This window comes from Leguminivora glycinivorella, chromosome 11 (genome assembly GCF_023078275.1).
Source record: "Leguminivora glycinivorella isolate SPB_JAAS2020 chromosome 11, LegGlyc_1.1, whole genome shotgun sequence".
Lineage (NCBI taxonomy): Eukaryota > Metazoa > Arthropoda > Insecta > Lepidoptera > Tortricidae > Leguminivora > Leguminivora glycinivorella.
In genome coordinates, this window is record NC_062981.1 from 15,701,001 (window position 1) to 15,714,183 (window position 13,183).

The 13,183-nt window shown below is 36.0% G+C and overlaps 1 protein-coding gene across 2 annotated transcripts in view; it reads right to left on the minus strand.

The window, feature by feature from the left end:
- LOC125230993 (probable ribonuclease ZC3H12B) overlaps window positions 1-12,616 on the minus strand; it is a 33,062-nt gene extending 20,446 nt beyond the window's left edge. Inside the window, exon 1 of one of the 2 annotated variants that reach the window (XM_048136314.1) lies at window positions 12,291-12,616. In XM_048136314.1, the coding sequence (XP_047992271.1) occupies window positions 12,291-12,515 (225 nt within the window). In that variant the 5' untranslated portion in view covers window positions 12,516-12,616. Of the gene's footprint in view, window positions 1-54; window positions 128-12,290 lie in introns of those variants that run through there. The other variant, XM_048136315.1, reaches the window with a different exon arrangement.
- Window positions 12,617-13,183: the final 567 nt, after the last annotated feature.

Genomic DNA, 13,183 nt, shown 5'->3' on the forward strand with positions numbered 1-13,183 from the left:
CGAGCGTGTCATGAGGTTGTTCCGGTTAATCATAAGGGATGGTATCGCGCTCACCTGGGTGTCAGTAGCGTACATAATAAATGTGTGTGTGTGCGAGAGAGTACGGCATGACCGCGGAGGCGGCTTGTCGCGGCGAGACTGCGCGTGCGCGAGATATCGGCCGGCGCAGCGCGCGCGCCGTCGTCGGTGAAGGGGGGCAGCCAGATCCGGGTTGCGACTCGCGCGTAGGGATACCATTTATTTCTTTACAAACAGACATTTCGCCAAAGATGTCCGGGTGCCCATTGTTTGCCGACACACTTGAAATCGTCAATGTATAATTCATGAACGTTGGAGAATGAATTAGAGCTAAAAGAGCGTTTTAAAAGATTTTGAGAAAACAAAAAAAGAATATGCAATACTGGTTCTGCTAAAAACACGCAAAGACAAAAATGAACAGAGACGAAAAACATTTGCCATTTTATCTATTTTAATTCTTAGGTACTGTTGCACGGCGTAGACGCATTTTATATCCGACAACATTTAAAGACTTCTGTCTTACAAACGTCTTAGCTCAGAGCAGATTAGATGATTTTTACAATCATAGCAATTAAATGGTGATGGTGACCCTAGTGGCGCCCGCCCACCGCAACGCGGGTGGGCCTCGACTCGACGCAGCCTACAACTGTACTGGTGATGCTTCCAAAGCTTCCATCCATAACCTCAAATCCGGTGTCATCCCCATTCTGGAGGATCTGATGTCATCTTTCCCTTACCGATGACTTCGGTGGTCCATCTACTTAGTAGATTCTACTACATCGCGACGGGGTGGACCCGACGAAGTCAACATGCGATCATCCAAAACGTTTCACAATTCACAAACTCACATCCGGTGTCATTCTCATTACCCATGCTACTGACCCCGATGATTTGACAGCTTCAGAGGAAAGACGATATATGCACAAACTTACATCCAGTGTATTTTAACTGCTGTAGTTTGCTGGCTGTGCATCTGGAAAAATATCCTGTCCACTTCATATCCGTTTTCACTACCGAATGACTTATAATATATTACTTCGTAAACTTCGTGACTTATATTACTGCAATGCAGGTGGGCCCAAAACAGCCTACTGGCTATGCATCTGCACACAATGCAGCTCACATTCAGTGTCATTCTTCCAAACCATCTTTGGTGACAATGGAATGGTGACCCTAGTAGTTGTGCGTAGCAGTAGTGACCGTCTATAGCTTACTAGCGCATCAGGAGATAGCTATACAAGTTCACATCCGGTGTTATCTTCGCAAGCGCGGATCCAGCTTCGTGCCCAGGGGGGGGTCACGTGGTAAAGGCCCAGGCCCCAGGGGGGGGGGATCACGTGGTCTATTTGTATGGCCAACCTAGGCTCCAGGGGGGTCTCCCCCCTGGATCCGCGCATGTATCTTCATGTGTCTTTGGTGAGAGTTCGCGGAAAACAAACGGTTTAGATCTCTAATAGCTGCCTAATTTCATTAATTTTTAGCCAGTGCAGTGAGCCATATTACATGATCTTGCTGGATGATAAGTGGCTATTACTGGGTGGTGAAACTGGTGATTACTATGTAAAGTGGCTACTAATAGCGTTACTCATAGTCATCGTATAAAAAAATATCAAATCCAGCGAGCCTCAATAATCGTTTAGTCCCGAGGACCGGTCTGGTATATTTATACCCACGCTTTGAGATATTTAAAGGCTTCTTCTGGGAAGGGGTGGATGAGATCCTGGTTCGTCTTTATTTTTAGCGTTCCTCAAAACAGGTCAAGTAAGCAAAAAGTTGCTAGGTTTGAAAAGAAGAGGGTTACTCCTTATCCCAACTGCCAAAGTGATGCCTAACGTGCTTGGTGGAGTTCAAAGAACAGGCAACAGGATAAGGATCATGAGACAAAAATGAGTAAGGATATTAAAATATTTGACACCATAAACCCTCTTATAGCAGCAGTAGCATAAAATTGGAGTTTAACGAACTCGCATTCATGATGACCCGGATGCAACCGAAAAAGTTTATAACAACACAACAAATACATCCGTGTTTTGTCACTCTGGTATGAGTATGAGTCTGGTACCAGGGGGCAGCCAATAATTTCACATTGATGGGGCTTCTGATAGTCCAAATGTCATTTCTATGCACGTATTTGTATAATTGTAAATATAAAGCTTGCAGAGAATTACTTGTAAGAGTCGCGACTCGCGACTGTCGCGTCGCGAGGAATAAGCTCACTTTTTTTTTCTTTACACGTGTTGCGTCCGAAAAATTTTTGCCATATTAATATGGTTCTGTATTTAAACTAGTAGTTTTGTAAGCTTTAGTCCGTGCAATGCAAATCATTACTCCGTTATTTAAAAATCTATGTGTTAAGCTAGACGGATGTTTTTGCTATAGTTAATACGAATTCTCTCAATTCTAAATATAATACATATAAGTGGGTAAGCATAGGTATAATTTAGCGTTTCTACGCCCCCGTAATAAACCTGCTATCGATGCATCCGGTAACATTTCAAGTTCATAACCCCACATCCGGAATCGTCTCGTAAATGTATATCCTAAGTAAGAAAGAACGTATAGTTAGCATTTAGAATGAATCTATGAATTTTTGAAATAAGTACATATTAAAAAAAAAGTGACGTTTTTTGACTTTTTTGTAAAAAATAAACTTTTTTCATAAATTTCCTTCGCTTACTCACTGCACGTGCACAAGCAAGATAATTCTAACAAACCAAAACGTATTAGGCTGCATTCGTTACTTTATCAGAGTTTCTATAGACATCTCCTATGACCACCACATCAACTTAATTGATGGTACTGATGGTAGCATCATATTATTAATATTGCATTGTCACGCTTTTCATATATGATCTTGTACCTGTGCCTGTGTACTGTGTAAAAGCCTTTTTTCCCGGTTCATTTTTTGAGGTATGCGGTAGAAGGTTATGGGACTCCGACTTTACGGCTCTTTCAATTGTTAAGTAGTGGGAGTCGCGGGAGAAGCCTACCTACGAAACCCACACCTGCGTTTCTTAAAATATGACGTTCAGAGAGCCAATGGAATCACAAAGATTCTACCACGAAAAAATATGAACTTGTGAAGTTTTAGCCCAATCGAATAGTTGAAAGTGGGTTTGATTTAGGTTAGATTGTATGATTTCACCTTTCATCCGAATCAAATGTACGTAAATATAAACGTTACAACAAAACTGTGTAACTGTAATTGTCAAAAATTAGAAATTACCTAGGTACAATTATTATTTTAAACAATATTTTTACAAACTTCGTGTTAAGTTAATACATCCGTTTTCCTCTCAATTAGTGTTAATGCGACTGTCTAGAATGCAGTTATTGCAGTTAAAATGTTCAAGAGGCTAATAGTCTGTTTAATCTATAATAAATGTTATTTACTTAAATATTCATTACCGATATATTAAGAGGTTAGTAAAAAATGTATACGAACCACAACTCTCACATATTTACTTTCGGTATCGTTTTTATACTTTTGATTACGTAGGTACGTGCCGACGAAAAGACAGTGGTATTTACAGTTACACCATAAATTAAATATAACAAGATCATACCATCCCATACATTAAAATGCGACCGCCTAAGACCGCGCTTACACTCCACCACACATAGATGGCGCCACAAAAAAAATGTCTTGTAGCTTTCGATTATACTTGTAGATGGCGTTAAGTGTCACTTTTGACATAGATTTACGGCTCGGAATTGACACTTAATGCCAATCTATAAATAATCGGTGGCAACAAGGCATTTTTTTGTGGCGCCATCTATGTGTGGTGGAGTGTAAGCGCGTTCATAGGCGGTCGCATTTTAATGTATGGGATGGTATGATCTTGTTATATTTAATTTATGGTTACACTGTGTACATCTCACCCTGTACATTTCAGATAGCCCTTATGCTTGTTTTCCACCGACATAATCTAATATAAAAAAATACATATGAAATGAAATGAAATGAAATGAAATGAAATATGAAATGAAATGAAATATTTATTTTCCAAGTAGGCATATTACAATGCGCTTATGAACGTCAAATAAAACTACGCCGGCTCTAACCCTACGCCTCAGCCTCGAGAAGATTTCAGTCCCCCCTCAGTTGGAGGAGGGTATCCACTATGGGACCGGCAAGAAACTCGGCGGGCCACTTCTTTTCAAAACATTACATCTTATAATTAACATGCATTAAAAAAAAAACAAGATACAATTTAATAAGCAAAAGTATTCATAAAAAAAAAAAAAAATTAACACAAGAAATTATACAAAGTACAAAGCTATTATGATTATTAATAAGAGATGTTAGAGATGTATAGAGTCTCTAAGTGTCAAAGTACATCCAAAAAAATTATACATGAAGAAAAAAAAACGAATAACTAAAATAACTTTAGAGTTGTAAAAGACTCTTGTCTTAAGCAAAGGAAAATATATATATATATATATATATATATATATATATATATATATATATATATATACTTAATCTACTTTTTTCCTTGGAGATGTATATGGTCTCCAAGAGTCAGAAAGAAAATAAACAAACAAGGACCGAACAGAGTGCCTCAACGTAATCTCATTCAAAATTAATGTTACATAGAATAGCATAGCCCCTATTAGCTGAAACAGACCGGTCTTCACAAACAGCACCCGTTCACGAATATGGCGCGCATCTTAGCCATCGCCTCCCTCAACCTTCATTCGGGAAGGTGGCGACCCGATACTTACATACATACAATCACGCTTGTATCCCATAAAGGGGTAGGCAGAACACATGAAACTAATAAAAAGCTTCAGTGCCACTCTTGGCAAATAAGGGGTTGAAAGAAAAACGAAACTGTGACATAAAAAAATAGTAAAAAAATAATGACTTACAAAATATACTGTACGAGATTTGTAAACAATCGCTTACCGGCATTACAGAACCAGTTCACGAATTCACATCCGGTACCGGACTAATTACGCTTTAATGGTGAGAATGCAGTAAACATTTAGGAAAAAGATTAGGTAGATAATTACTGTATGATGTATCGTGTCTGGTGTATTTTTATATGACAGAAGGCTAGGCAGTCAAGTAGAGGATATGTAATAATTCATATGAAGGCTCAATTCAAACGAACATACCTAAATTCCAAATTGTGTCGAGTTAAGTTAGGCATCCACTCCACATGTCCGTATCGTACAGTCAACCAATGGGAACCCTAGAACTGAGCCACTGTAGAACTTTGTCATAGTGACATTAGAAATCAGATTGTAAGTTTTCTCTTACTACTTGTCATTTTCACATGGTTGTAGAGCGGCCTAGGTTTCCAATACTTCCAATTGGTAGACTGTACACATAGCACATCGGACGCATCGCTTGGGGAAATTGCTTTGCGGCGTGCCTCAAGACGATACGGTAGGGGTCAATTCTCCATACAAACGCTCTCGACTATTTCCTCCCTGGTTTTTTAAGATAAAGCAATGATTTTTTCAACACAGATTGTTATTATTTTTATCTGTGTCGGACCGTTTTGATTTTTTTGATATTCTGCTTTTTAAAGACTCTAGAGCCAATCAAAAAATTCCAAAAACGGCCTTTTTCATTGTGGCGCAAAAAAAGGTGTGATACTTAAGATTGGTAACAATTAACCAAAAAAGCTAAACGGTCCGACATAGATTATTTGAGTGTTATTCAGATTCTCAAATTTTGTTCCGATTGATTAAGTTTTGAAGGAGGAAAGAGTCGAGAGCGGAACCTCAATTTTAAATATTTTTTTGAAATATCTTTTGACTGAGTTGTTCTTAATGGACAATTTTTTTTCGATAAATCTAGTTAATAACACTTGTATATTTAACTAAAATTCCCAAATTGAAAGGGGCGCTCCTTTCCATTTTAGCATTTTCGCTACCGTATCCTCTTAAGGGGCTCCACACGGTTTTCATCGATTTTTGACAAGTTTTGAGTTGAAACTCCTTGCACTACAGATAGAATTAAAAGAGCAACGGCCATCGGTTCTTCAATCTTTTATCTCTATTCGTAAGAACCATATTATGAAAATAAATCATACTTATTTTTTATGATTTTTTTAAACATAGTCTAAAAAACACTTTTATCGAAATTTGATTTTAGTGAAGGGTGTTACATCCTACATAAAATCGACATGTTTGGATTTACCTTTTCTCAAAATTCAAGAGAGATTTTAATTTTAAAATAATTAAAACAAAAGTTATGACCAAAAAAACAGTTTTTGACCCTTGTTCAACTTTGATGCCGAATATCACAGAAACAAAGAGCTGTGAAGTGATTATGATGAGATAATATTTTGTTTAAAGACGATGTTGTTAATATGATAGGCTTTAGAAACTATCATAATATCAATGGATTCAAATCGAAGGTCGTTGGCGCAGGGAACGCCCTTAATAACTCTGTCGATAAGATTTTTCAAAGTTTTCAAACATGTGACTCCTTGCAGGCGAAGCAGTAAAACAACTACATAGTACCTTTACTCACAACCAAAGAGGATCGAGTATTATAGAGAGTTACTGTCAAAATAAAATGTGGAATCACAGTGCATAGACTGCCATCTCTTGACACAGGCTTAAAACTTTTGAACCTCAGTTTTGACAATTTGGCCCATATTCTTAGCTTGATATATGTTAAAATGTCAAATATTTTTATTAGAGCCATCTAGCTGAGCATTCCCCAAAGGTGTAACGCCATCTAGGCCACCTTATCTGTCTATACGGAGTTACGTATGTCTTTGATAGCATGCTTTATCCATAGAACTATAATAGCAGGGTTCGAAAATATCCGATATTTATAATAAATATCAAAATATCGGATATTTATGATATATATCGGATATATATCAACTTTGATATATGTATATCCATTTTGTATGGAAGGCATTTAATTTTTTTGTTGCGTTATTTATGAATACTACTTTAGATAAGGAAAAATGTACTAAAAAACATAAAATTTTGTAGAAAAACAGTAACAAACAGAAAAAAACTAGTTTTTTAACACTGTTAAATTTTTCAAAACCATTTTTGTATTGAAATATTTATTAAAGAAAAGATATATATCGGATATTTATATCCATTGATATATATCGTCGAACCTAGCTGGATATATATCTGATATATATCGGATATATATGGGTGATTCTAAGTTAAGAGGTACTTTCGACGGCACTGACAATAAAATATATTTTTTCAAGACAAAACTTCATAATAACATATTTATTTTATAAAACTAAATGTTTTCTACATGGACACTCAAAATTATTACAGAAATTTATGTAAATTAGTCACAATCAGCTCTAATGTAGGAAAAATGTCTCTCCCCTGGCCTGTCCCCCAACCGAATTTATTTGTTAACAAGTAATTATGACTTTGTTAAAATTCACTTATTATTTTAATAGCCTTAATTTTACAAACATAAATAACTAGGGAACAGTATTTTATGAGTGAAATTTCTTATATTTCTGTATTTTACAACAAATATGAACTCCAAACTTTGTCCTCCTCGTTTCGTGTCTCGTCCCCTGGCTTTTTAGTTTTCCTTCAAAAGTCGTTTTAATTTGTTAATCTGTGGAGGTTTTGTCCTCTAATAAACAGGGTGTTATGTGAAGTTACCGTCAAGAGGCGCGTAAGGCAACTATGCATCCGTTTTGTTGGTTGTTTCGGCCACAGCACTCGCTGGGTACAGAAATGTTGAGTGAATGCAGTCTTTCCTCTGGTCACTTTTATTTCACAATAATTTGTTCAAATACTAATATATATAACATTATCCACTGTAAATGTTGAATATATTGTTACGTTTGTTTATGAATTGCGTACGAGAAACACTTTTACAGCTATTTTTGATTTTCATCGAAAATGTATCTCCCCTGACGTATTTCCCCTGGCTTTTTTGATGCCAGGGGAGATACTTCTGTCCAGAGGAGATACTTTTGTACTAGTTTTGATTATTTTTATTTCCGTTATCTCTTAACCTTTGTTTAGCATTGTACCTATCTTTATTTTAACTTTACGATAGAAGGTTTTCTTTCCAGAAAAATGTAACTATTAAGAAAAAAAGAGGGCACATTCACATTCAACTTCATATGAAATTTTCATGAAGCTGTTTAATAAAAAGGTTTAATGCTGATATTAAAAGGATAGGTTTTTGTTTAATTGTTGCCTATTGATTGTACATTCAAATTATTTTTGTTTTAATGGATAATATGGAGAAGTGAAAAATAAGACAACTCATTAAGGAATTATCACTTTTCTTGCTGTAAGAATGTTATGAAATGTAAAGTCTGAGTATAAATAATCAATAATTATAATAAAAACGATAAATAAAATTAATTCTTAAAAATTAAACTAAATTTTTCATACAACTGTCTCTTCCCTGGTCACAAAGTATCCTCCCCTGTGCAACAGTATCTCCCCTGGACTGAGTATTTCCCCTGGTCACTTATAAAACATGATAAAACAAATAAATTGACTGGTCCTCTTTGTAAACACTTCAAATTGGCAGTTTTAACTAATACAAATAAACAAATAGGTAAAAAACAAAAAAAAAGTCCGCGCCGTCACTCCATACAACGTATTACCTCTTAACTTAGAATCACCCATATCTTAATATATATCCATTGATATATATCCTCGAACCCTGTATAATAGTACATTACGATACAAGTGCGTAAATTAAATTGACACAAGTTACGAATTTCCTTTTGGCACGTGTATCGTACGACGTTTTTCAGTACAGATAGCCCTCCGAAGTTTCGACCTAACAAGAAGTGAACCATTTCTGCACCAGTGCATAAGAAAAGCACCAGCGATAAATGTTTCTTTGAGAAACTTAAATCTAAACTGGTGACTGACGCACACTATTCAACTGATTTCTATTACAAGACCTAACACTGTATCAAATGAGTAAAACTGTAGGTATACAAATATTCACATACATATAAAATTCGCTCGCTCAGCCTTGCCTGTTAATTAATTCTAGTTTAAGACATTTATTATCTCATAAAGAATTTACTTAATTCAATTTTTAATCTAGCAGTAAGCATGCCAATTTACATGACGTGTAAAATTTTATTTAATCAATAAAGGATTGTATTGTATTTAGGGATGTACCGACTAGTGATTTGGCCGACTAGGCCGACTACCGACTAGTCGGCGTTTGGGTGGCCGATTAGTCGGCCGACTAGTCGGCTAGTCGGCTAGAACATAATTTTCGACTAAATTCACCAGAATTGTTGAATGACATTTTTGGTTCTTTCGCGTTTTCATTTTTTTTTTTCAGGTTCAAAGGTCTTTGAGAATAATTATACACATTTTCCATTTTTTAGCTTAAAATAAATAGGTCTTGCCTATGAGACCCATAGTCTTAGGTACCGTACCCGTCGATAATGTGTGCACATCGGTTTTTCGTCTTCGTAGAGCGTTGTCTCTTTCTTATGTGACGTGTATCTTGCTGATGTGACGTTAATTGTCTCTTTCCAAAGACCGATGTGCATTCTTTATCGTTGTTCACTGTAGGAAATTTAGAATACGTACATAATACGATTATTTTATTTTTGTACCTACTGTTTTCCTGTCACTTATCAAGTGCCGACTAATCGGCCTTTTTTGCTGACTAGTCGCCGACTAATCGCCGACTACAAATATGGCCGAATAGTCGGCTTTCCCGACTAGTCGGCGACTAGTCGGTACATCCCTAATTGTATTGCATCTGACTGAAAAATAGGCATTAAAAACTGGCAGGCATTGAAAAGAATATGTAATTGCCTTTAATTTTTGCTCAACAACTATTATCTTAAATGTACTTATAGATAATGTGCAATAGCAAATATGTTTAGTTGATGACTAAGCATTTCAAATAAAAGTAATTTTTATGACTGATATGATATCCGATATTAATCTTATATAAAAAATGCAAAGCATTCCTATAGCCTAGCCACCTGGGGTGTAACCCCCAAAATCAAAGATTGTTGTTTTATCTCTTTTTCACTGCAACAAAAGCGTCATTAGAGTGACAGGAAAATTTATTTTCAATTTGCAACATTTGATTTATTACACAACAACGAAAACCTCTAGATACTTAGGTAATTCATGCAGGTAAAACTCAATAGGGACCCGCAGGCTCACCAATTTAAGCAATACCAAACATTCAACTATGCCTTTATATTAAAATTAAGCTAATTGGTCAATTTATCTTGAGTTTCAATTAAACAATAATTAATTTGTAAGTTACCATTTTCTACTACTGATTGATGGAATCTTTTTTAAAAAGATTGAGAAGATTCTAATGAATTTAGAATCATCACATTCAAATTATTAATAATGGATTTGATAAGTTATCCATTGATATGACCCTACAGTCAAGTGTAAAAATATGGGTGCGTATAACTTATCAAAAATATGTCCCATAGCACTTTATGTCGGCGGAATAAGGTCTCGGTACATATTTTTGAGCGGATAAAATCGATACGTATTTTTGCACTTGACTGTACATCATTGTTTTGAAGTGTTTTAGGAGGCAATCAAGCAGACAGGTCGCCTGATGGTAAGCGATCACTGCTGTCCATGGAAAAAGAAACCTTCACTCTTATTCACTCTTGAAAGAACCATTTCTTGGTTTATCTTCTTATTTACGTAAAGCACCCGCCTATTGACAATTAGTATAGTCAGTTGCAGAGAAAAGGAGACCCCCTGCCATACAGATTTGTCTGGGGGGGGGGTCTATTTTTCTCTGCAGCTGACCAGGCTGATCCAGGTGCAGAAAAGAGGAATTAAAAACGAGTGGTGATCAGTTAAAACATGACCAAAAGCAGAATTACGAATATGCACTTAGCACATGTATCATATCTACTTTGAGAATAAGTGCGGGAAAAAACATCATTATATTATGTATGTACTTAGAACTATATATCCATTACAGTCACTCCGACAATACGAAAAAATTTTGATAAGTTAAAATTTGCAGCTGGCCCCATTCATGATTTCCAGTAGAGAATTCCAATAGAGAATTCCAGTAAAGTTCCAATCTGAATTGAAAAGTAATGAATTCGAATGGGAATGAATACTGGAAATATCAGATTTGATAATAACCGACACACAAGAGTAACAGACTGGATAGGACCAGGAGGAAAAAGAAAAAGAAGACACACACTGGCACGATGGAGAGATGACGTCACCAAAATAGCCGGGGTCAAATGGACCTGGGTGGCTCAAGACTGCAATAAATGGATGCAACTGGAAGAGGCCTTTACCTCATAAAGGGTTCTGGTGTGACATTATTTTAATAGTTAAGATATATCTTTTTCTAATTCCTGTAATATTTTACTGTCTTACTAGAAATAAAAGGCTTTTTTATTTTTTATTTATTTATTCTAATAACCGACAAGTGTAATTTTTGTTTCTATAATTTTTATTGTTTATAATAACAGTACATATGGACATATGCACTGTTATTATCAGATAAAAGAAAACAATACCATAACCAGTTATTGTCATTATCAAACTAGTTTTCTTAGTCTCATAGAACTGGTAATCATATGCTGTGGATATTGCTGTTTTCATGTATAGTTTGCCTTTTATTTTTATGCTGGATGACTAATGAAATTATTTAGCCCAAAGACGAACATATGTGCCGTTATCTAGGTAAAGGGACCTTATTGTCGGTGGCCCTTACGTCCCGCGGCATCGTATTTGTATACGAACATCGTGTTAATATGATGGAAAAAGATATTTTCTCAAACATGCAATGAAATATTGTCTTTACGTTCCTTAAAATGGGCTGGGAAGTATCGCTTTTTGGGCGCAACAACTCGAGAGGACTGTAAAGGGATTTCATATTATTTTTAGGCCTAGGCCTGCAAAGTAACTTTTTTTAATAAAATATTGTCCTTTAGAGCATTTTTTTTATTTCATTGTATGTTTGAGAAAAGCACTATACATGCCTCGGCGTGAAAACGGATTCCCGGCCTCGTATCCCTATCCCTATATACCCACTTGGCCGGAAATCCTCATTTTCCCGGCCTCTGATGTAATGTACTATTGTTTTACAATTTACACCATTGGGTACGTAAAAAATTTCTACATAAATTCTCTCATTATCTTTCATAAAAATTATTGATTACATCAAAAACTGGATACATGAGCAGATTTACTCTAAATCTCTAATAGGATAAGCAATAATTCTGTCTCAAAGTAAATGAGAAACCATATTCTCACACATGTGGGGGGTTGTCGCAGAAAAAAAAAACACGAATAGTGATTTCACTTACTTGAATACGTCCGACGATTTCTCGTGGATTAAAGTTTCCGTCCGCTGGGCTCAAGTTGAATAATACATGGAAGTACACATATTCAGGTTTCTCTTTGGCAGCAGCTGATTTATTCTCCGATAAAGTGACATAGTAAAAAGTTTCTACTAAATTGAGGTACTTGCTGTAAAATTCTGTTATACACGATCGCGGCACTGATATGAATAGATCGGTATCATGAGACATTTTTAATAATATAACAACAATGTCGCAATAGTAATCACATGGTTATTTCACAACAAAATTGCATAATTCTAATCAAAACACAACTTCGTCATTTCGCCTGCCTGCCATATCTTTGGACGTTTGACGTTTACTATCGATGTTGTCATGGCAAAATAAAATATGATAAATATTGCCACATCGAAAGTACTCTAGCGCTCTCCAGATCTTGCAATAAATCGCATGCAATTTTCTTACTATTTTTTAATGTGTTTAAATAATTAATATTTTTTAATGTTATAAAAAGAAAATATTATTCATGAAACTGGCACTTAAAATGAGTTTTAAAGGCCGCTGTACACATGGGGCCAACGGTTGGACCAACCCTTCGACCAACCCCTTGGCCAAGCGTGTAGAGGGCTACTTGGCCGTACGTTGGCAGTTGGCGCCAGAGCTGGCCGGCCAACCAAATGGTCTGGTCAGGGTCTTGGCGCCAAAGGCCAACTGCGTTCACACGTTGGCGCCTCATTCAGTTTATCATCAGCCGTCAGAGAGGACAGTAGTGAAAGATTTACGAAAATAATAAGTTTATCTATGCCAATAATAGTGTTGATTTTAGGAAATACAATACCCTGGCAAATGTTTAATGTATTGCCTAAAAAAGTGTGTAAAAACAAACAAAAAAGATTATT